General features: G+C 43.3%; 1 protein-coding gene across 1 annotated transcript in view; it reads left to right on the top strand.

The window, feature by feature from the left end:
- LOC144784001 (uncharacterized) overlaps positions 1–26,021 on the top strand; it is a 1,599,281-nt gene that overhangs the window by 645,350 nt on the left and 927,910 nt on the right. Inside the window, exons 13-14 of the mRNA XM_078662713.1 lie at positions 15,007–15,069; positions 20,521–20,583. Coding sequence (XP_078518839.1) covers positions 15,007–15,069; positions 20,521–20,583 — 126 coding nt within the window. The remainder of the gene's footprint in view (positions 1–15,006; positions 15,070–20,520; positions 20,584–26,021) is intronic.

Below are 26,021 nucleotides of genomic sequence, written 5' to 3'. Positions count from 1 at the left end.
AGGATGGAGCACTCACCCCTACCATGTGGCAGCCATTCTATTGCTCACCTTCACCTAACAGGTAGGTAGCCATCTTAACAGGGAGGGGTGTTTGTGGGTAGGAAGCCAGCCGACAACTCCCACCAGGCCCTCTTGTCCCACAGAAGAGCAGGATGGAGCACTCCCCACACTCACAATCACGTGGCAGCCATTCCATTGCTCTCCTCACACTTACAGGTAGGTGCCATGTGTAACCTATTTCCTTGCTGCTCTCCACTTCACAGGGAGGTAGACTTCTCAACAGGGAGGGGATTTGTGGATAGTCAGCCAGCACTACAACTCCCACCAGGCACCGTTGTCCCACAGCTGAGCAAGATGTAGCACTCCCCACACCCACAACCATGTGGCAGCCATTTTAAACTTACTGATAGGTAGCCTTCTCATGCTCTCTTGTCCCACAGCTGAGGAGGGAAGCACTCACCCCACCCAGAACCATGTGGCAGCCATTTCCCTTCAATGTGTCACCGAACAGGTAGGTAGTCAGTGCATGCACCCTGCCATCCTTCTCAAAATGCATGGAGCCATATGGCCACACCACACCATCCCTCACATGTCAACCAACTTGGCAAAGATCCAAAAGATAGCTCAGTGCATGTAACTGTCACAGAAATAAAACTTTGACTCACCAAGTCACATGTGAAAGAAATTCAGGGCCCAATCATGCACAGCACAGAATGCAATGTGTAAGTGCCATGGTCTGACAAAGTAAAGTACATGATATGAAAAAGGTATGCATAACATTACAGCGGCTAGTTCTTGCTCAGATGAAATGTCTTCCATGCAGAGCAAACCAAAAAGACGCATGACATAAAGTTGATGTGCCGCAAGTCGTTAGATGACGACATGTCCTTGTAATCACACAATCTGTATGTGGCACATGGTTACTATTTACATGTCACACCATGGACAAGGAATGTATGTACCTCATGATGCTCAGTACCTTGCAACCATATCAAGTGTTTGCAATATAAAGTGTGTGGCGTATCACATGTAACATACATACAAGTAGCACCAAGCTTGTGGAGTGCACTTCAATTACCATTTCCCCTCTGTTCAACAGGAGATCCACAAGCAAATGCTGCAGAACACAACACTGATCTGCAGAGCCAGTCTCCCCCCAGAACATGAACTCTCAGATGCTGACTCCCTACGTTTCTCAGATGAGGAGCAACAACCTGGCCCATCCGGACTGCCAGGGCGCACCACGTCCCAGGCCCCCATTGTCCACACCACCACCACAGCAACAACAACAGCGTTGACCCCTGCTGCAACAACCTGTGTAGCCTCAAACACCATCACCACCACTTCTGCCTGCAACACTCTCCCTGCCTCAGTGGTAACTAACACCACCACACATTCAGAGGAGGGCAGGGAGAAGCTGCGGGTGCGTCAAGTGCCAATGCCAAAGGTCAAGGTCAGCAGGGCAGGTGGGAGGGCACCTGAGGGACAAATACAGAAGGATACTGGGACTGAAGCCCTGGTCACCATCACCAGAGTCCTTGGGGTATATGAGCAGAACAAGGGACAAATGGGCCAGGTTGTCGAAGAAGTGCATGAGCTCCGCCTGCTGCTGAGGTCCATGGACACAAGTATGGGCCACATTGTGGACCTCATGGGCCTGCTAGTGGGTGTTCTGAGGGACAGACATGCAGAGAGCTCAACCCCCCTTCAGTGGTCCACAGGATGATACCCCACCACCTCAGCTTCAGCTACAGAAAGGGTTGAGATGCAACAAAATGACTCCTCAGACACCACTGAGCCTGCAGCAGTGCCCCCCCTGCCAAACGCACAAGTGGCCATCCGAGAAACATTAGGGGAGGATCACGTGGCAATGCACCATCCAAACTCTAGTTGCTGAGCCAGCCATGATGGCACCTCTGTTCCCCTTGACATTTACTTTGTTGACTATTCTTGTTGATGGCAGGTGTCTGTTGGACTCTGTGACTACATCAATGTGGTGACTACTTTATTGTCTCATTTACCATCACTGACAACTCGGAAATTCACTTGGCACCATTTTGTAAATATTCACTTTTCTATCACAAATACTCATTTTAAATAAACACTCTTTACATACCTATGTCTTTGTACCAGCTCCATGTACACCTGTACAATGTCAACTCAGATTCAAATGTACCACAAGCTTTGATTGTGATGAGGCATTGGGAGGGTGAAGGGACCTAGAAAAACACAAGAGAATGACGTTTACTTGTGAGGTGATGCCATCACAGCTAGAACACACCACTAGTCATCAATGCACACAAACCAGCATACATACCAATTAGCAACAACATCAACATAGACATTATGTAGCTGCTCATAAATACCCTATGCAACACACATCAGCCATTAACTCAGAGCCAACAACAGCCAGCAGTCCCAAAGCTCTTCTAGGCCTTGTCACTACCATCTAAGACAACAGACATTGCCACTGTTGTACAATGTAACTTACACTCAAGGGAAGTAGTTGTTGATGAGCTGTTGACGCAGGTCAACACCTTCCTCCTCTCCACTATCGTCGTCACTGGACATGTGTGGGTTTGTGGGGGGGGCGTCTGCTGCTCATCATTGTCCAGAATTAGGGGGATCTCTTTGTGCAAGGCAAGGTTGTGGAGGATGCAGCATGCAATTATGCTCTGGCACACCTTTTGGGGGGAGTAGAGTAGTGCACCTCCGCTTTTGTCCAGTCTACGGAATCTAGACTTCAGAAGCCCAAACGTACACTCCACCACACGATGTGTACTCCCATGTGGATCATTGTAGTGGACTTCTCCCGGGGTCCTGGGATTCCTCAGTGGACTCAGCAACCAAGGCCGGTTGGGATATGCAGGGTCACCTAGGTGTGAGATATACAGACACATTTTGTAACAGAAACAGTGGCGGAGAACAGCATGTCGCACATATACAGCACACTACTTGACTCTGCGTACTCACCAACAAGCCAAGCACGCTCTGGATGCATATTTCCCATCAGCTGTGGTATGATTCTGTTATACAGTATGTAGGAGTCATGTCCTGAATCTATTCCTGGAAATCTGGCACAGACATGGGAGATAATCATATCCGCTTGGCATAACACCTGCACATTAATGGAATGGAAATGCTTCCTGTTCCAGTATATGTGCTCACGTGCCTGTGGTGGAACCAGGCCAACGTGTGTGCAGTCAATGGCACCAACATTCGGTTTGTTGGCAAGGTCATAATAATCAGCCTTCACAGCTGCCAATTCATGTCTTTTGGGAAAATTGATGTAGTGGTCCTTGTATGTCATTGTTGAGGACAGTACATCACATAGCACCATGCTGAACATTGGTTGAGACATCCCACCTGCGCTGGACACCATGTACTGGAACAAACCAGTTGCAAAGAAATGCAGGGCCGCCATCACCTTAACTGTTGGTGTCAAGGCACTCAGATAGATTCTGTGAGGCCTCAGATGGGGCTCCAACTGAGCACATAGGCCTTGAAGGGTAAGGCGATCCAAACGGAATTTCCTTATGATGTCCTCATCCTCCATGTCCGCCAACACAGTGAATGGACGATGCACATGTGGTCGTCTCCTACATAAAATGAAAGTGGACACATGTCAATTCAATACCCCTATGAGATGTGTCCAACATCTTACGTCTTGACTGACACAGCGCCAACAGTGACTGGACTGAAACAACAGCTTAATGCACAAGTCACCTGCAGAGACACCTTGATTTCAAATAGTTGTACATGTGTTCAGTAAGTACATACTGAGTACCTCCAAAACAGATTCTGACTATGTGAATGGAAAATGGTAAATTCCGACATCTTGTGTCACCAGCCCTGAGAGTAGTTGACACAGCACATGTTTGAAACAGCAACACAGCTGACTTCCACGGAGGTACTGTACCTGCCACACCTTGTTGCGTAAGTCGGACAGAGCACACATTTTCAACACAATGAGCAGTGTGTGTTAGCAGATCAACTATCACAATTATTTCAGCAATCTACAAAATTAAATAGGCACATTATGTAGTCAGTCCATCATTACTGTAGGTTGATTAGCCATGTCACACTTTGACATGTTCACAAATATGAGAGTCCATAACACAACAGATCTGCGTTCAAGCACCCATACTTCCTATGGGACATGTGAGGAAGTACATGCCAATGCATGTAATCCTGTGCACTGACATGGCATGTGTATTCATCAGTGACTTTAATGTCACACTAGCATAGAATTTAGCTATGAGGTGGCATAATTCATTGTAATTATCTAGAGTTCCATGATGAGAAGTGGCCATTGTCATTGCCACAGCATGTGTCCATAGCCATATGCATGCTCCCCCACCGCAATCACGGACATTGGCCACAATTGAAAAATGCCAATTCACGGTAGTGACCGCCTGGGTCCCGCGGTGTGACACCGCCAATGCCCATGCCATTGTAGCCAATGAGAACCACGATCACGGTAGAGAATTACAAATTTGAAACCCGTGGTAGGCATGCTCTGCTACTGTGGGCCCGTTATTGGGTACAATTGAAAGATGCACAATTGCGGAAGCGACCGCCTGGGCGCCACGATGTGACACCGCCAATGCCCATGCCATTGCAGCCAATGGGAACCGCAGTCGTGAATTACAATTTTGAAACCCGTTGTACGCGTGCACCACCACTGCGGTCCCAATCATTGGTTAGATTTGAAACAGGCTTACCAGGAACACCAATTGCAGCAGCTGAGTACCACTGAAACAACCCCAGGAGCTATATATGTCTGTGAGAGAGTCACACATTTCAATTGCATCCAGACACTGTTACCTGCCATTCTTCACTAACAACTGCTGCTGTTCCTGTCTCCTGGACCCAGTGAAGGCGAGAACTGAGAACATCAGAGCCCATCCCTTCACCACAGAGGAGCTGGAATATGGGAGGCTATATGGTGCGCATGATGTACTGGCAAATGTTACAGAGTGAAAGTTTGATTGTGCTCAGTGTGCTCACATGATATTGCCCTGCAGTAATATGTGCTGGTGATAGCAAGTTAATGTGCATGCATCCTTGTTTTCAATATACCATGCTCTATACATGGCCTAGTAAGAATTGCACTTGAGTATTTGGGGAGGATGGCAACATGGACATTACTACAGCCCTTCTTCAGCAAGAAAAATACAAACGTTGGTCTGAGTGTCAAGGATCTTTTAGTACTCACTTATTAGCCGATACTCCCAGGAGCAGAATATAGAGATTTTCCTAATTTCCAACACAGATCTTCCCACGAGCACCAAAACTACTGGCGGCCATGCAATCCCTCCGGGGTAAAGGGGAATGGAACAGAGAAGAGACTGCTTGGCTTTCTTTGGTTCTCCTCACTTGCTCTTTTCTTTCTTCTGAAAGTACTTTTCTTTCTTGCTCTCTTTCTCTTCCTATTGCTTATTGTGGAGAAACTGTAACAGAAAGCACACTGTTATTACTTCTGAATTCTTCCCTCCCTAACTCTCCTTTATCTCTTCCCTCTTTACCTTCCATACCCAACTAGCATTAGGCTTTTGCTCCTCTTCTTTTCTTCTACTCAAGGTATTTACATCTGGTGTTGTAGTGAAGACAGGACCTTGATTGCACACATTGCTATGTTAGCGTAAGCTTACTAGAAGTTTAACGCCATTTTGCCACTTTGCAGATTTTGCACACAACACTACATGTAACTGTTGTTGTAAGTTAAACTGCTTGATTTTTCTTGTTTTTAACATCCCTAGACGTACATCACGACCTTAGGCTGTACACTGCGTACAGAAGCCTTCAGGGTCACCATAACAATGTATGCTGTTATTCAGGTTGATCGGCCCACACTGTAGACTCAACATGAATACAGCTGCAGCTAACTGAAATTCTAGTGCTTTTAATATTGCACTGCATGCATGATTTGGGCACTTTGAGAAAATCCTTTTTCAGAGAGAGAGTGAGAGCTTTGCTGATCCTGATGTGATTCACTTCTGCTGACCTTGGAGCCTAAGAGACCTTCTATTATTATTATAAAATCTAGTTCCTAGCAGGGGATGGTGGTTCACAAGGTGCTATAGAACCTGTTTCCACTATCATTATAATATGATTTCTCCCTTTGTGTTTTATGGAATTGTAACAATGCTGTTGGTATTATTTTTAATCATATGCCTGTTTATGTTAGCAAAAATACTGCATCTAAGAGCATGTCGTTAAAATAAACATTTTAAACTTTGTCGTGTCTCTAATTACTCACGTTGTGGACTGGTATGAGAATAAAATGAAAAAGTGTTCTTGATTCCCACCATTCCTGAGAGTACCCTTAATCGCATGTTCTGGGTTGTCTAATCATTGGTAGCTTCGCTATAGGACGGAGAGCTAATGAACCACTGATGCTAGTCGGTTAGGGGTTCTGTGTACTGACGCAAGTTTTTTGGTACACCACAATGCACTGAGGTCCTGGGTCTCTGTGCACAGTTCTGTGTATGAGTAGAATCCCCGCAACATGGCGCATCTAACGTGTTGGTCTTATGTTTGAGACTCTTGAGTAGTGCTTATAACAGTCCATGACACTCTTACTCCTGTTTCTGGTTGACAACAGTGACGGATTAACCTATCTATATGGATTAAGTATAGGTTTATTCAAGCTTGATAATTTAAAAAAGTTCGTACTTTGAATCACAACCCGGTGGTGCTACAATACATTTACATTGTCTTTCTCTACTGTGTCCTAATGGGTGATATTGACATCGCCCCGCATAGTCGGGTGCCCATCTGCAATCATTTACAGGCCTTTGGGGTACCCTTTGAAGGCATGGCGGTACTTTTTGTGGTGAGTGCTGAAGCAGCATATCCATTTCAGCTTTTCTACTCATGGGTTACCTTTCCTGCAGTGAATGTGGACAGTGGTACGTTTCATGTTTACACTCACACAGCCGTGCCTAATGTGTATACACCATATAGGACACAGGAAATTCCACTTACAGCTTGGCAGCATCAAGCTTGGTTTAATGGCGCCCTTCCCCACTGAGTAACGGCGGGTCGGTTCGGTCCCTTGTCTATTCCTGGGGCTACTTGGCCGGTTTTGGCCGGCTTCACACTGCATCCGTGTTATCTCACGGTCACTATAGCTGAGTTACGTATACTCTATGCCTCCATCATCGGAGTGCATCGGGCTTTAGTGCAATTGGTTTCCCGCAACATCCAGGTGGGCCCACCTGGTACTGTGGCGCATCCAGTTGGACTGGCCAGAATGAAAATTATTCCTGTTATGGTAAATTTGGTTATGGTCAAGCGCCTCCAAGATAAGGACGATATGCCCTTTTGGCTTGCTGAGAAGTTTGACCACTGGAAGCAATATCTCCTAATACGACTCCTGTTGAGAAACACAGGATTCTAAAAATTAGCTAGCAGAAAGACTTAGTACCAGAGATTACAGATTGTGAGACCAGGGTAAATTATTTGCGACATTCTATGCTAAGTGCTTCGGCACCCCGTTCATGGCTGTCCTGCCCTCCGTGATCAAGCGTGTCCAAGATCAACACGGTCCAGAGGCGGCTGTAGAATTGGGAATGAGACTCATTGGAGAGTTTGACATAGTTTCCGATCTCATCCTTGCTAATGTCAAGGGGGATACAGTGAACTTCCTGGTGGCTAATGCTTTGCACGATGTCCCCGATGCGATAAACCCCCGCAGTTACCAAAAACCATTGCGGATACTTGTAAGACCATTGGCCACAATAGCTTGGGTGTTAAGCCTTTTGCTAAAACAGCAGCACAACCGCAAACTCAGATGGTTAAGTTTAATAATGACGACTGTCCTGTTTTTCCAAAACAGAATTGGAAAAGTAAAAAACAGGAGAGCAGCAACAGAAGCAAGGGTCGCATCCTGCATCACCAATACCTGTGTCTACTGAGTGCACATATGATTTGCCCGACCAAATGAGTATTAAGTCACCTGATCAATTTCTGGTTCCTGATCAACGTTCTCCTCATTCTTTGCAGGAAACATCCATCGCACAAACCGGTGGAGGAGAACGTGGCAGAGGCCGGGGTGCCCCATGAGGACGTGAGCAGCCCCGCCAGATGGAAGGTAAAGGCAAGAAGGACAACTTTCAACATCAACGCCCCCAGTTTCAGAAAAAGAAAGTTGCTGCTTTAATCTGACATGGGTGCTCACGCTGCTAGACAGCGCGGCGGAAATTACAGTAGTGCGGGAAGCACTGCGTCTGTATCTGAAGTCGACAGCAACTGACACGTTCATCTCTGTAGAAACAGCTGACACTAGAGTGGCTCCTCCTGACAGACTATATGAAATAGTCTTTTTAATTGAAGGTGACATACAATGTAAAATAAAAGGGATTTTTTGGGAAAATCTGACCTCTACTTATGAATTTTTTTTAGCGGAGGCAGACTGGCCCCCAGCTTTTGTTCTGACCGCTCCGAGAGAGAAGAAGGTAATCCTCCCTAGTTTCACACACAGTGTGCCGAAAGAGCAGGCGCTGAATTTTGCAAAAGAGTGGCCTAAGGTGCTTGCACCGGCTTTGTACCATACTCAATGTGAATGGGACAAGCTTTCGCCCAGACATGAGATTCCATCGCGGTCTATGCCACAGCTTCAACCCCAATATCCCATGCGGCGTGAAGCGAAAGCTCCTGTTGCAGAAATCCTTGAACAATTGGAATATCAAGGTATAATTGAAACGTGTGTCACCGATGAATAATCCTCTTTTTACTGTGTCCAAGCCTGATGCATCATACCACCTACTTTTGGATTACCGGCATTTGAACTCTCATTATCGGACCTGCTTGGTACAGAACACTTACAGTTCTGCCCTTGTGGATAGTCTTGTACGTAAATGGTTTAAGACCACACTTGAAATATCCAATGGCTTTTTTAGCCATAACCTGTCCTCTGTTAGTAGGCAATGAACGGCTTTGACTTCTGGCGGCAAACAAAAACAGTTCAAAAGATTAGCCATGGGCTACAAAAACAGCCCTGGCGTCTTTGCCACTCACAAAGTATCTTTTTTAGAGGGACTCCACCCAGATGCATGCTCGTATGTTGATGATATTTATCTCACAGACGACGAGTTATTGCCTCATCTGTGTCGCATTGACTGCATCATTTGTATGTTTGCGGACTTCGGTTACAAATTTATCTTTGCAAAATCACACATTGCAGAGTACAAAGTGTTGTTCCTGCTCTATGAGCTCAACAATGAAGGTCGAAGTTTAGCACCTCACGTCTTGGAGAAATGCGCACAGTTGCACGCTCCTACAACTCTGAAAAAACTTCAATCTTTGCTGGTTTTTTTTAAATTTTGGGCGTACTTAGATTCCCAAATATGCCCAGAGTATCAAGCTGCTTTATGCCTTGGTACAACAAACTTTTACCTAATCTTGCTGGCTGCCTGAACATTCAGCTATCTTGCAATCTGTGCAGGCTGATCTTCTTGAATCTAAGTTTTTACTGTCTCGTGACAACCACACCAACCTGATAATAAGAATTGTGCCAGGCGCAGTGGGTTTCACGTACTTGACGTTTAATGAAGGAGATGCAGTCCCTATTGCTTACAAGTCACACCTGTACACTTTGGCTGATATGCCCTTTTCCTCTGTCGAAAAAGTTTTGACTGCAGTGCAGATTGTGTTTCTAAAATAAAGAGCGTTCTCGCAGGGGAAACGCATATTGGTTGTTACACTCTATCCTGCCCTGGAGACAGTGACGAACGCCAGTTTACCAAATTCAAAAGCTTTGCATCCTCATTGGATACAATGGGCCACATCCTTGACATCCCCGGATCTGATGTTTAAACTCAGGAGTATTTGCAGTATCAATGTGTTCATCCGGCTCCTTTGAACATTCACCCCTGGAGGATTTCCATTGTATCATTTATACTGACGGATCGGCGCAACCAGCGACAGCATCAAAGCATGCTTATTCAGCGCCCTGCACAATAGTGGTTGGTACCATGGTGAATGGAGAGTTCAAGTCCAATGTCGTGCATACAAAGACATTAGGGGACTGTACCGCCTAGTTGACAGAGCTACGTGCTCTGGTGCTTGCACTGGAGTACACAGATCCTTGTGTGACTACTCTTATTGTAAGTGACTCTTACAACTGTGTTCAGTCTTACAATGACAATTTATTCTTTTGGACTCAGAATGAATATCGTGATTCCAAATGTAGCACAATCAAACACAAAATGCTATCGGTTCGAGTGGCAGAACTCAAAGAATGGCTTGCTCTTGTGTTTGTAATTCATACTCTTGGTCACCAGCGCGTAGGAGTACAGGCTGTTGGTAACTGTCTTGTTGATGAAGCAGCAAAAACAGCAGTAGCAACATATGTAGTAGCAGCAGTTACACGTTCCAGAAGTAAGATTGTTGATGACATCTTGGCAGCCATTGCTGCAACAGCGAAGGGAAGTAACTACCCTAGAGGTTTCCCTTCTAAATACGCTCATCATTTAAGTCCTGATAAAGTTCCCTATGTGAGATTTAACAATGTTGATGACAGATCGATTCCCAACGCGGACCGCAGGCCAACCTTGATAACAGCCGATCACGAGGGCATGGCCTCGGCACATGTCAATGTTTCAGATACTGTCTCTATCTTACAGCAGCCTTACTGAGGCACGGATTGTACAAACAGATGCGTGCTTATGTCCTTACTTGTGACATTTTCCAGCAGATCATACCTTCAACTGCAGCGCACCCACCATAAACACAGTTGTATGTATCTAATAAACCACTTGGGTGTGTTTATTTAGGTCCTTTCTCCTCAGATACTGCATAGAAATACATCTTAGTTGCAGTGGATTCGTGCTTACGCTTTATTTGGCTCGGGCCACAACGTAGTACTGATGCTCGAACTGTCATAAGGGACTTGCGTGTCTTTGTGGACATTTTTGCATGTGGCACCCTTCATTCGGACCAGGGTCCAGCGTTTGCCTCTAAGGCGTACAAGGATGCCATGAGGTCATTGGGGGTGCAGGTCAAATTTTCATCTCAATACCGACCTGAGAGTAATAGCGTGGTGGAGCGAATTAACCGTGACTTAAAGCAATCCTTGACAGCTAGGGTTTTAGGTACTGGCAGGAACTGGCTGGCCCATCTGTACAAAATTTAACATGCACTTAATAATCTCCCTAGAAGGTCTCTGGGTGGGCGGACCCCATACGAAATGCTGTTTGGCATTAAAATGTTTGTTCCAGACCTTGAGGGTCTAGACATGGTGGCGTCTGCCGCACCCTTTGACGTAGATGATCATTCTGTTGTAATACAGAACCTACAAGAGACTCATGACAGTCTTGCAAAAAAAATTTGCCCTCCACATCTGATGCCACACTTCAGATTCCGGTAGTTGACTGGCTACCCCGAGTCGGTGACCTGGTCAGTGAGAAGGTGGCAAACAAGGAGTTAAGCCCCTCATATCGTGCACCAGTTCCTGTGCTTGGCCTGCAGGGTACAAGTACAGTCATTTTACCTCCACTTCCTGGCCGCAAGGAAAAGAGGTACATCTCCATTGACAATGTCAAATTACAACGAGTGGCCGATTCTTCTTACTTTGAAACCAGCAGTCTCTTGTCCTGCAATTCTGAGAAATTCTGTTTTGGCTCTGGCGAATAACAACAGGCCTGACATTGCCATCGAGATGCATACAGTTACTAATCTTTTATTGAATCTACCGGCTGGTGATCCCAATGATGATACTGAGTATTCTTATCCCACAGATGTGTCGTTGCCGGGTGTGCAAACAAGTGCAGTAGACCAGTCACGTTTTTCATTTGACACTGACTCTATTTCATCGAAGTCCCCATCGAAAGTTTCTATTTTTGCTGTTTGGTTTAACCGACATTTTTTGATACCACCTTAGACTTACATTTTTTTGTTCATGGCAATTGAATTTGTAATTCGTTTTTTTCGTCTGGTAAATGGACATTATGTTAAAGAACGATCTTCAATTAGGTTAATTGATGGAACTTTGGCACCCCACTCCTCATCACACATCATGAAGAGGGACCAGACTTTTGCCAATATCACAGCTTGGCCTGTATTAGATGGGATTGTGTGGGATGCTGTCAAATTTTAGATACACGGCCCTACAGAGGTTATAAATGTCCCCAATGTACTTCGTGTTTTAATGGGGGATGTTGTAAAACAAAACATATGCTCTGACGATTGGGATGTCCAAGCCGTAGAAGATCTTTTTTCTGATTTGAAATATTATGCTGCTTTTGATGTTGAAGATTTGTACTTAGACTCAGCCAATTATGCAGACTTATTCTGCTACCAACACTATGGCAATCATTTTCTGCATAAAGCAAACACATTTAGAAATGTGGTAAATTATACACAGTGGGAACATTGTCCAGCTCCCATTGAAGGGAGCTAAAAAACTCTTTTGAAAAAGTTTACTTATTTTACTGATTTTGATCAATCCCGTCCTGATGCCTTTTATTGTAAGATGACTGATAAGTTCTCTTCCAAAGTTAGACTCACCCACACTAAATTACTGTATTCAAAGTCCTTTATCAATCAAGTAGCTATAGGGGGCTATGAGCTGTGAAAAGATACAATTGATCTTAACCTGTTTGGGTTTCTAAAAGCTGGCAAGTGCAAGGCACTGAAGCTCTGCATCGTGTATGTCTCATCCCGAACCATATGTTGTTTTTAAACTCGACTATTTCACAAACTACTTGCTTTAGATTGGCTACATCTAAAAAATTAAATGCCCCTTCCATTCCTGATTTGGGGGAATACCCTACATGGTACAATCACACCGATAGGTTCACTGATAAATTACAATCCCTACTAATAAATTCCCTTTTATATTTCCAGCATGGATCCCAAGATTGGTTATTATGGCAAAAAAAGCTCAGATTCATGTGAACATCATTTTCTGGGTCTGGCCCCTGGCTATATAAAGTTTAGGATGGATCCCCGTTTTGAAAACACCCATTTGGTTACTACCTATTCAGTAGGCAAATTATGTCAGAACTGGCTGAAACAATTCCACTTTAACGTCGGTTAAACTTAATTTGTCCAAATTGACTGACAATGTTGATTTGAATGACTTTATTAAGGGCCCTGTATTAGGCAGGTCAAAATGATGGAGATAAGCGATTTACAACGAAGTTTGGAAACTGTCTCAAATTGAATCTGCTTCTAAATTAAGAGCTATTGATCAAGCTAATTTAGAAAGCATGCTTGCAGTGGTTGATAATAGCATTAATACTCTTTCTTACAGAATTTACACATTAGATAATATTGTTTCATCTGTTGTTGATGTTGTACAGGATGCAGTGTTTGTTTTGTACCATGGTCAAAAACAATTACGTTCCATTATACAATTTGCTTGGACTTTACATACTTTAAAATCTTGGAAAGTGCCTTGGGACTACATGAATACCTCTTCTCTATTTTTACCGTTTAATTTGACTGAAAAACAACAATTTATGTCTATGAAGGATGCTGCATATTCACTTTTGCATATTGAAAAGTTGGAACCTTTACCTTTTTCTGTTGCCGAATCTAATTCAGCTGTATGGCTCATTCATGGGTTAATAACACTGCCCTTTCCCCGGTTTAAATTCAGTTCATGCATGAAACATTATGCTATAGGCAGATATAAACCATTCGGAAGTGCGTATGTCCATGAAGTTTGGTCTCTGCCGGTTACCTATAGGGTGAAGAGTGCACTTCTACACCTGATCACTCACTAGTTTGCAAGAACATACAATTGCACAGCTTGTGTAACACACAAGCTTCAAACATAGCCTGCATTTTAAAGGGTAATCCAGTCCCAGCAATAACACCAACTTTCACGTTGCTTGCTAACTGTAGCTATTTACTTTTAAATAATGAAGATTGCTGCGGTATGCTGGCAGGGATTATGTACATTGTGACCGTCTCCCAATGTGTAGTCTGCTGTAAGAATGTGCTTTTCCCACCTCCGCATGGGAAGCTCGGTGTCCACCTGGCCTTCCATTCCGACCTTGAAAGCAGAGTTCAACAAGATGAGTCGAATAAGGGCTCTATTGTTGTTGTAAGTTAAACTGCTTGATTTTTCCTCGCATGAGACTGGCTTGTTTTTAACATCCCTAAACTTACATCGCGACCTTAGTCTGCGTACAGAAGCCTTCAAAGTCACCATAACAGTGTATGCTGTTATTCAGGTTGATCGGCCCACGCTGTAGACACAACATGAACACAGCTGCAGCTAACTGAAATTCTAGTGCCTTTAATATTGCACTGCATGCATGATTTGGGAACTTTGAGAAAATCCTTTTCCAGAGAGAGAGAACTTTGCTGATCCTGATGTCATTCACTTGCTGATCTTGGAGGAATGGGGTTCCCCATTCAAGCCAAAGAGACGTTCTATTATTATTATAAAACCTAGTTCCTAGCAGGGGAGGGTCGTTCACAAGACGCTATAGGACCTGTTTCCACTATCATTATAATATGATTTCTACCTTTGGGTTTTATGGAATTGTAACAATGCTGAACGTATAATTTCTAATCACATGCCTGCTTATGTTAACGAAAAGTCTGCATCTTAGAGCACGACGTTAAATTAAACATTTTAAACATTTCTGTGTCTCTAATTACTCACGCTGTGGACTGGTATGAGAATAAAACGAAAGAGTGTTCTTAAATCCCTCCATCCCTGAGAGTACCCTAAATCGCAAGGTCTGGGTTTTCTAATCATTGGTAGCTTTGCTATAGGACGAAGAGCTAATGAGACACTGATACTAGTCAGTTAGGAGTTCTGGGTACTGAGGTGAGTTTTACTAAACCACAATTCACTGAGTACCTCGTTCTCTGTGTACAGTTCTGTGTATGAGCAGAATCCCCGCTACAGTGTCCTGTTATCACAAACAACCTTAAGTATTTTCTATCAATTGTAATTGCTAAACGTTCATATAATTACTCTCTTTCAGTCTCTCTCTTACTTGTAATATTTGGTAACAATCTTATGTTTTTCTTCAACAGGAGGGCATACTTGCTGAATGTTGCCATCTGTCCTCTGGAAGACCCAGGTTCAGCACAAAACCGGTAAGTGAAAATTCTACAAAGTCTCAACTATTTAACTTATTTTTAAATTCTGATGTTCCAGAACTTGAATCCTATTTCCTATCTAACTGTCCGACGCTAACAAAGCGTACTACCCTTCACCTAAGCCTAGCAAGAAAACTACTCTAAATCCCTGACTAACTGAATGCTGCTACTGAACGTCTTCTCTGGGAAACTCCGTTGTTGAAGTGCACGGTTCAGAATTCCACCAATGCACTTCACAGCAGGTATAGACCTCGCGCCCGGACCCAGGCGAGAGAAACTAAACTGGCAACTGCCTGAGCATTTCTCCATTTTGGGAGTACTCGACAGGTTGCTTTGTTTTGCGCTATGATCACCCGCAATTTATTTAGAGCAAGCTACTGAGGCACAATGGAGTTTGTGAACTCCTTTTTTCTGAACCCTGACAGTACCCCTTGCAAGGTCAAGCCTCCAGGCTGAGGTTTGTGAGGATATTGCAAGTGAAACATTTTGAATAATCGGGGAGCATGAACATGAGATTGTTCCACCCAGGACCTGTCCTCTGGGACATAACTCTTCCAATCCACAATATAAACATTTTTACCTCAAACTGACTTCGAGTCTAAGATCCTTTTAACTTCAAATTCTTCTTGCCCTTCAATCAAAAGGTGTTTTTGATTCCTCAACTTTTTCAAATGCGGTGAGCCCTTCTTAAGCAAGGAAACATGAAATACTGGGTGTATCTTCAACTGTGGAGGAAGTTTTAGCTTGAAGGTCACTGGATTCACTACTTGTTCCACTGGAAATGTTCCTATAAAACATGGTTGGAAATTTTCTATTTCCATTTAGCTTTAGATTTTTTGTATTCAACAAAACTCTCTCTCCCTCACTCAAATCTGGTTCTGATCTTCTCTTTTTGTCAGCACTCTGCTTATAGCGTTTGTTAGCTAGCGCTAAAGTCTTGGTGGCAGACTCATGTACCTCACTAAGGTGTTGAACTAACTCTTGTGCTGCAGGCACCAACACTTCTTGGGTGACAACCACAGAATTTGGATGCCTTCCGTAATTCAAGTATAAAGGGGAATACCAAGTGGAGGCATTCTTACCATTATTATGCGCAAACACTGTGGTCCAAAGAAGATTTGGCCACTCACCCTCTTGATCCAAAAGAAACAGTCTAAGATACTTTTCTAGTTCCTTATTGGCCCTTTCCGTCTGACCATCTGTCTGTGGATGAAAGCTAGTTGAATATTGTGTCTCTATGCCAAGTCTCTTAGTATAAGCCTTCCAAAAATGGGATAGACTGAGACCCTCCATCAGTAATCAAAACTTTTGGGATGCCATGTATCTTAATCAAACTTTGATTGAGTTGTGTGGCAATATGATTTGCTGATGAATTTCCCTTCAGGGCGACAAAATGCACCATCTCTGAGAAGGCATCCACCATCACCAAAATTGAGTTGAATCCCTGACTAGAAGGCACTTCCACAATTAAATCCATCGTATCTGTGTGCCAGGGGTATGGGGGTGTGGGCAATGGTCTTAACAACTCCTGAGGAGCCAGTTTATCTATCTTTACCATTGCACAAATCCCACAGCGTTCTACGTGAACTCGAACGTCTTTGGATATCCCTGGTCACCAAAACTATCTTTTCAGCAACTCCTCTGTTAGATGGTTTCCAGGATGACCAGCCAAAGGACTGTTATGGCAATGTATCAACGCTTGTTGCTGGAGTTCTTGAGTTGGTAGAAATAAGGCCTTGGAATGGAACGGTTACCCATTGAGAAGTTCTCGAGCTAGATCCTTCTGAGCCCAGTTTCACATTTACTCTGAAGTTAAAGATTCTTTAACCTTGTCTTCTAGAGTTTTCTCAACAGTTGCTCCAGTGATTTTTGTTTCTGGAATTATTTTTGTGTTTTCAAATAAAATATGTTCCCCATCTGTGTCAATTTGTGACAATGCATCTGTCTTCCCGTTATTTTTCCCTGGACGATAAGTTATTACAAAATCATGATTTGCGAAGTACAGGGACCACCTAAGTTGACGTGGCGTGAGTGTTCTGGCTGATTTCAAGAATTAAAGATCCTGTGATCTGTGAATACTGTAACCACATGTCTAGCTCAGATAAGGTAATGTTGCCACTCTTGGAAAGCATCTTTGATGGCAAGGAGCTCCTTTTTACAAATGGTAAAGTTTATCTCTGCCGGTTGTAGCTTCCTGGAATGGTATGCATCCGGGTGCAACTGACCAGTTTCTTTGTGTCTCTTTGAAAGCACCCCACTAATGGCCTGCTCAGATTAATCGATTTCTAGGTAAAAGGGTTGAGTAGGATCAGCATGTAGTAAAATGGGTGCAGAGGTAAAACTCTTCTTCAGAAACTGGAAGGCATCTTCAGCCTCTGTAGTCCATTGAAAAGGGACTTCTTTTGTAACAATCTAGTAATGGGTGCCACCTTCAAGAGAAATCTCGAATGAATCTACAATAGAAATTTGCAAATCCAATTAAGCTCTGTATTTCTTTCACAGAGGTTGGTGGAGGCCAATTCAACACCGCCTCAATCTTATTAACATCCATGGTTAGACCTTCCGCTGCAATTAGGAATCCCAAGAAATCCACTGATTTCACTCCAAAAGCACACTTCTCCAAATTTACATAAAGATCGTTTCATTTCAGACAGCGTTAGACCTTTTTTACCTGATGTTGATGTTCTTCTTCAGAAGAAAAGTAAATTAAAATATTGTTGATATAGACGTTAGCTCATTGGTCAATGAACTCTTTCAAAACATCATCAATGAAATATTGGAAAGCTGCTGGGGCATTACATAAACCGTAGGGCAAAACTTGGTACTCAAAGAATCCATACTTAGTTCTAAATGCGGCTTTCCATTCAGCTCCACTTCGCACTCTTATTAAATGGGAAGCCCCCTGCAAATATAACTTTGTGAAGATTTTTGCATCTTTTAGTTGGTCCAGAAGTTCGGAAATCAGGGGCAACAGATAATGATTCTTAATCATAATCTTGTTCAAGGTGCGATAGTCAATACATGTCCTCAAATCTCTATCCCGTTTCAGGACAAAAACAGTCAGAGATGAGACAGGGGACTGGGATGGTCCAATGAATCCATTTTCCAAGTATTTCTGAATGTAATCGTTCAAATGTCGATTCTCAACTTCCGTAAGCGCGTAAATCCGACTACAAGGAAGATTGGACCCTGGTTCCAGATCGATTTTACAGTGATATGAATGGATGAGGCGGCAACTTCTTCGATACAGATTCACTAAACACTTCAGCAAATTCCTGGTATTAAACTGGTAGGTTCACAATTTGTACTGCACACTCCATCATCTTCCTTTTGCATAATAAGGCTGCTGGGTTTCCTTCTTATTCTTTCAGCTTCTCACCAAAGCAATGTTTCAAACAATAGCTGGAGTTAAACTTCACCGTTCTATAACTCCAGTTAATCATTGAGTTGTGTTCTATCAACCAAGGAAGCCCCAATATGATTCCAAACTGCGAAGCATCATTTAGATTGAATTGAATCGCCTCTCTATGACCTTCTATCGAGATGAGTTCCACGACCTCCGTATGACTGATAATGGGACCGCAGGATACATTTGTTCCATCTATGGTCCTCACTGCTTCACTTCTCTCCTGAGTAAAGCCTTCAGACCAACTATCGAGGCATACTTAAGGTAACAAAGTTCCCATTAGCTCCCAAATCCAGCATCCCTACTAATCCAGATAGAATTTGATCTCAAAATTTCAGAGTCATCGTCAAAATGAGGTGCAGAGCGGAAGACTGTAAGGTGTTAGCTACTTGGTGAGAAATTGGAGTTGTATCCTTGTTTGCAACCACCAGCCCAACTCCCTCTACTGGTGGTGCTGAGAGTTTTCCTTCTTGAATGTTTTGGCATTCTTTGACAAAGTGCATTCTGGCTCCACAATAAAGGCATATATTATTTTGTCTTTGCTTTTTTTCCTCTTTTTAGAAAGTGGGCCTCTAATTATTCCTATTTGCATAGGTGGGACACTGTGCTCTTTTTCTACTGATCTCACAACTTCAGACCTAGCCTGGTCAAAGCGCGGAACACTCGGTCGAAATTCTCATATTCTTTCACCTCTTCTTCCAGTTTGTCTATAGTCGATCTCTAACACCAGGTCAATCAAAGCTGACACTTCAGTAGGGCGATTTGGGATTTGCAACAAGACATATTTTAAGTAATCTTTCAAGCCCCGATAGAACAAGGCAGCATTTTTGGGCTCTGCCAATCGCGAATCTGTTTTCCACGAAAAGTCTGTTGAATTGTGCAAGGTAGGTGACTAGTTCTCGATTCCCTTGCCTCAATTCAAGAAATTCATTATCTGTAGCCTGAGCGACCTTCCGCGATCAAAAATACGCAGAAATTCTTACTTGAATTCCTCGAAATTATAGAGAACGGGTGCGTCTTGAGTGACCAAGGGCATAGTCCACGAAGCTGCAGCTCCATTGAGGTAAGTCAGAATGAAGGCAATTCGAGACTGTGCATCTGGGAAGACAGTGGGCCGACACATAAAATGTAAGGAGCAGTGGGTCACGAAGTTTTGAGCCTTTTGGGTATCCCCACTGATGCGCTCTGGAGGTGCCAATGGGATAACTGGGGCTAAGGAATGTACAACCTGAGTGGTTGACCCCGCTCTAGCAACTAAACTCTGATTAAACATGCTTGTTCCTGAAGGTGGTGAAGGATTCCTATCCCCAGACCCTTCTTGCTTCATCTGGGCAGCCATTTCTTTAGTCTCACGTCTAGTGGCCTCCATCTCAAATTTGATCACCTTATTCTCCTCCCTCATCACCATTAACTGTTGCTGAATTTCCATAAAAACATTTCCTACATTTTGTAAGTCAAACTCCTCATCCATTCTGCTCGGGTGAGTAAAATTTGTGGGCACTTCACTCTGTCAAGGCTCTTTTAGTACTCATTTATTAGCCGACGCTCCCTTGAGCTGAATGTAGAGATTTTTCGAATTCCCACCACAAACCTTCCCACGAGCACCAAAACTACTGGCAGCCTTGCGAACCCTGCCAGGGGAAAGGGGAATGGGACAGAGAAGAGAATGCCTGGCTATCTTTGGTTCTCTTCACTTGCTCTTTTCTTTCTTCTGAAAGTAATTATCTTTCTTGCACTCTTTCTCTTCCTATTGCTTATTGTGGAGAAACTGTAACAGAAAGCACACTGTTATTACTTCTCAAGTATTCCCTCCTTAACTCTCCTTTATCTCTTCCCTCTTTCCCTTCCTTACCCAACTAGCTTAAGGTTTTGGTCCTCTTCTTTTCTTCTACTCAAGGTATTTACATCTGGTGACCTGTTATCACAAACAAGCTTAAGTATTTTCTATCACTTGTAATTGCTAAACGTTGATATAATTACTCTCTCTCACTCTCTCTCTTACTTGTAATCTTTGGTAACAATCTTATATTTTTCTTCCACAGGAGGGCCTACTTGCTGAATGCTGCCGCCTGTCGCCCGGAAGACCCAGGATCAGCAAAAAAATGGTAAGTGAAAATTCTACAAAGTCTCAACTATTTAACTTATATTTAAATACTGAAATTCCAGAACTTGAATCCTATTTCCTATCCAACTGTCCGATGCTAACGAAGCGTACTACCCTACACCTAAGCCTAGCAAGAAAACTATTTTAAATCCCTGACTAACTGAACGCTGCTACTAAACGTCTTCTCTGGGTAACTCCGTTGGTGAAGTGCGTGATTCGGAAATTCAACCAACGCACTTTACAGCTGGTCTAGACCTCACGCCCAGACCCAGGAGCGAGAAACTAAACCGGCAACTGCCTGAGCATTCCTCCATTTTGGGAGTACTCAACAGGTTGCTTTGTTTCGCGCTATGATCTGCTGCGATTTATTTTGAGCGGGCGATCGTTTCAGTACTAGTTTTTCCAAGGATACTGAGGCACAATGAAGTTTGTGAACTCCATTTTTCTGAACCCTGAAAGTACCCCACCACAAGGTAAAGCCTCAGGGCTGGGGTTTGTGAGGATAATGCAAGTGAAAAATGTTGCTTAATCGGGAGCATGAACATCAGATTGTTCCACCCAGGACCTGTCCTCTGGGCCATAACCCTTCCAATCCACAAGATAAAAAAAATTCTCTTGAACTGACTTCGAGTCTAAGATCCCTTTCACTTCAAATTCTTCTTGCCGTTCAATCAAAAGGGGTTTTGAATCCTCAACTCTTTCAAATGGGGTGAGACCTTCTTAAGCAGAGAAACATGAAATACTGGGTGTATCATCAAATGTGGAGGAAGTTTTAACTTGAAGGTCACTTGATTTACTACTTGTTCCACTAGAAATGGGCCTGCAAAATGTGGTTGGAATTTTCTATTTCCTTTTAGCTTTAGATTTTTTGTATTCAACCAAACTCTGTCTCCCGCACTCAAATCTGGTTCTGGTCTTCTTTTTTTGTCAGCACTCTGCTTATAGTGTTCTTTAGCTAGTGCTAAATTCTTGGTGGCATACTCATGTACCTCACTAAGGTGTTGAACTTGGTGGCACACTCATGTAAGGTGTTGAACTAACTCTTGTGCCGCAGGCACCAACACTTCTTGGGTGAAAACCACAGAATTTGGATGCCTTCCGTAATTCAAGTAAAAAGGGGAATATCTAGCGGAGGCTTTCTTCGCATTATTATGCGCAAACTCTGCAGTCCAAAGAAGAGCTGGCCACTCACCCCCTTGATCCAAAAGAAACAATCTAAGATACTTTTCTAGTTCCTGATTGGCCCTTACTATTTGTCCATCTGTCGGTTGATGAAAGTTAGTTGAATGTCGTGTCTCTATGCCAAATCTCTTAGTAGAAGCCTTCCGAAAATGGGATAGAAACTGAGACCCTTGATTAGTATTCAAAACGTTTGGGATGCCACGTATCTTAATCAAACTTTGATTGAGTTGTGTGGCAATTTGTTTTGCTTATGAATTTCCCTTCAGGGCGACAAAATGCGCCATCTTTGAGAAGGCGTCCCCTTTCACCAAAATTGAGTTGAATCCCTGACTAGAAGGCAATTACACAAATAAATCCATCATAACTGTGTGCCAGGGGTATAGGGGTATGGGCAATGGTCATAACACCCCCTGAGGAGCCCGTTTATCCATCTTTCCAATTGCACAAATCCCACAGTCTTCTACGTGAACACGAACGTCTTTGGATAGCCCTGGCCACCAAAACTGTCTTTTCAGCAACTCCTCTGTTTGATGGATTCCAGGATGACCAGCCAAAGGACAGTTATGGCAATTTGTCAACGCTTGTTGCTGGAATTCTTGAGTTGGTAGAAAGAAGGTCTTGGAATGGAACGATAACCCATTGAGAATTTCTCGAGCTGGATCCTTCTGAGCCCAGTTCTGCATTTCTTCTGAAGTTAAAGCTTCTTTAACCTTGTCTTCTAGAGTTTTCTCAACCGTTGCTCAAACGATTTTTGTTTCAGGAATTATTATTTGTTCACAAATAAGATTTTGTTTTCCATCTGTGTCAATTTATGACAATGCATCTGCCTTCCCGTTATTTTTCCCTGGCGGAAAAGTTATTACAAAATCATAAATGGGGAAGTACAGAGACCACCTAAGTTGATGTGGCATGAGTGTTCTGGCTGATTTCAAGAATTGAAGATTCCTGTGATCTGTGCATACTGTGACCACATGCTTAGCTCCGAGAAGGTAATGTCGCCACTCTTGGAAAGCATCTTTGATGGCGAGAAGTTCCTTATCAGAAATGGTATAGTTTATTTCTGTTCGTTGTAGCTTCCTGAAGTAGTACTCAACTGGGTGCAACTGACCAGTTTCTTTCTGTCTTTGTGAAAGCACCCTCCAATGGCCTACTCAGCAGCATCGGTCTCTAGGTAAAATGGCTGAGTAGGATCAGCGTGTAGTAAACTGGGTGCAGAGGTAAAACTCTTCTTTAGCAATTGGAAGGCATCTTCAGCCTCTGTAGTCCATTGAAAAGAGACTCCTTTTCGTAGCAATCTAGTAATGGGTGCCACCTTCAAGTGAAATCTCGAATGAATCTACGATAGACATTTGCAAAGCCAATGAAGCTCTGCCTTTCTTTCACAGAGGTTGGTGGTGGTCAATTCAACACCGCCTCAATATTTTTAACATCCATGGTTAGACCTTCTGGTGCAATTACGAATACCATGAAATCCTCCGATTTCACTCCAAAAGCACACTTCTCCAATTTTACATAAGATCTTTTTCTTTCAGACAGCGTAAGACCTTTTTGACCTGAAGTTGATATTCTTCTTCAGAAGAAGAGTAAATTAAAATATTGTTGATATAGACATTAGCGCATTGGTCAATGAACTCTTTCAAAACATCATTAATGAAATATTGGAAAGCTGCTGGGGCGTTACTTAAACCGTAGGGCATGAATTGGTACTCCTACAATCCATACTTAGTTCTAAATGCGGTTTTCTATTCGTCTCCACTTCGCACTCTGATTAAATGGTAAGCCCCCTGCAAATCTAACTTTATGAAGGTTTTTACATCTTTTAGTTGGTCCAGAAGTATGGAAATAAGAGGCAACGGATAACGATTCTTAATCGTAATCTTGTTCAAGGCGTGATAGTCAATACACGTCCTCAAATCTCCATCCCGTTTCGGTACGAAAAACAGTTATAAATGCGACAGGGGACAGGGATGGTCAAATGAATCAGTTTTCCAAGTATTTCTGAATGTAATCCTTCAAATATCGATTCTCAGCTTCTGTAAGCGTGTAAATCTGACTATAAGGAAGATTGGACCATGGTTCCAGATCGATTTTACAATCATATGATCGATGAGGGGGAACTTCTTCGAGTTCATAGTCACTGAACACTTCAGCAAATTCTTGGTATTCAACTGGTAGGCTCACAGTTTGTACTGCACATACTATTTTCTTTCTTTTGCATAATAAGGCTGCTGGGTTTCCTTCTTGTTCTTTCAGCTTCTCAAGAAGCAATGTTTCAAACAATAGCTGGAGTTAAACTTCACCGTTCTATAACTCCAGGTAATCATTGGATTGTGTTCCATCAACCAAGGAAGACCCAATATGATTCCAAACTGCGAGGCCTCAGTTAGATTGAATTGAATCGCCTCTCTATGACCTTCTATCAAGATGAGTTCCACGACCTCCGTATGACTGGTATTGGGACCGGAGGATACATTTGTTCCATCTACGGCCCTCACTGCTTCACATCTCTCCTTGAGTAAAGCCTTCAGACCAACTCTCGAGGCATACTTAAGGTAACAAAAGTTTCCAGTAGCTCCCGAATCCAGCATCACTACTACCCCAGATACAATGCGATCTTGAAATTTCAGAGTCATCGTCAGCATGAGGTGCGGGAGGAAGACTGTAAGGTGTTTGCTACTTGGTGAGAAATTGGAGTTGTATCCTTGTTAGCAACCACCAGCCCAACTCCCTCTACTGGTGGTGCTGAGAGTTTTCTTTCTTGAATGTTTTGGGCATCTTGGGGCATTCTTTCACAAAGTGCCCTCTGGTTCCACAATAAAGGCATAGATTATTTTGTCTTTACTTTTCTTTCTCTTCTTTAGAAGGTGGGCCGCTAATTGTTCCTATTTGCATAGATTCAACACTGTGCTCTTTTCCTACTTATCTCACAACTTCAGACCTAGCCCGGTCAAAACACGGAACACTTGGTCAAAATTTGCGTATTCTTTCAACTCTTCTTTCAGTTTGTCTATAGTCGATCTCTAACACCAGGTCAATCAAAGCTGACATTTCAGTAGGGCGATTTTGGATTTGCGACAAGGTATCTTTTAGGTCATCTTTCAATCCACAATAGAACAAGGTGGCTCTTTTGGACTCCGGCCAATCTGTTTCTGCGACAAGTCTGTTGAATTGTGCAAGGTAGGTGACTAGTTCTCGATTCCCTTGCCTCAATTCCATCAATTCATTATCTGTAGCCTGCGCGACCTTCGGATGATCAAACATGTGCAGAAATTATTTCTTGAATTCCTCAAAATTATAGAGAATGGGTGTGTCTTGAGTGACCAAGGGCATAGACCATGACGCTTCATCTCCATTGAGTTAAGACAGAATGAAGGCAATTCAAGACTGTGCATCAGGGAAGACAATGGGCAGACACATAAATTATTAGGAGCACTGGTTCAAGAAGATTTGAGCCTTTAAGGGATCTCCACTGAAGCGCTCTTGAGGTGTCAATGGGATAACTGGTGCCAAGTAATGTACAACCTGAGTGGTTGACCCCGCGCTATCAACTGACCTCTGATTAAACATGCTCGTTCCTGAAGCGGGTGAAGGAAACCTATCCCCAGACCCTTCTCACTTCATCTGGGCAGCCATTTATTTACTTCCATCTCAAATTTGATCACCTTACTCTCCTCCCTCACCGCCATTAACTCTTCCTTAATTTCCTCATGGAAATTTCCTAATTTTTTTAAGTCAAACCCCTCATCCATTCTGCTTGGTTGAGTAAAGTTCGGGGGCACTTCACTCTGTCAAGGCTCTTTTAGCACTCACTTATTAGCCCATACTACCAGGAGCAGACTGCAGAGATTTTCCTAAATTCCACCACAGTTCTTCCCACGAGCACTTAAACTACTGGCGGCCGTGCAAACCCTGCCGAGGGGAAGGGAAATGGAACAGAGAAGAGACTGCCTGGCTTTCTTTGGTTCTCCTCACTTGCTCTTTTCTTTCTTCTGAAAGTACTTTTCTTTTTTGCTCTCTTTCTCTTCCTATTGCTTATTGTGGAGAAACTGTAACAGAAAGCACAACTTTATTACTTCTCAAGTATTCCCTCCCTAATTCTCCTTTATCTCTTCCCTCTTTACCTTCCTTACCCAACTAGCTTAAGGCTTTTGCTCCTCTTCTTTTCTTCTACTCAATTATGGCTTGGCAGTTTGGGCTGGACTGTTCCCATGAGGCACAGGGTCAGACTGATTTGCATATAGCCATGTCTGAACTGGG

Source organism: Lissotriton helveticus, chromosome 10, assembly GCF_964261635.1.
Source record: "Lissotriton helveticus chromosome 10, aLisHel1.1, whole genome shotgun sequence".
NCBI classification, from domain to species: Eukaryota; Metazoa; Chordata; class Amphibia; order Caudata; family Salamandridae; genus Lissotriton; species Lissotriton helveticus.
This window is presented reverse-complemented; position numbering and strand designations above follow the sequence as displayed.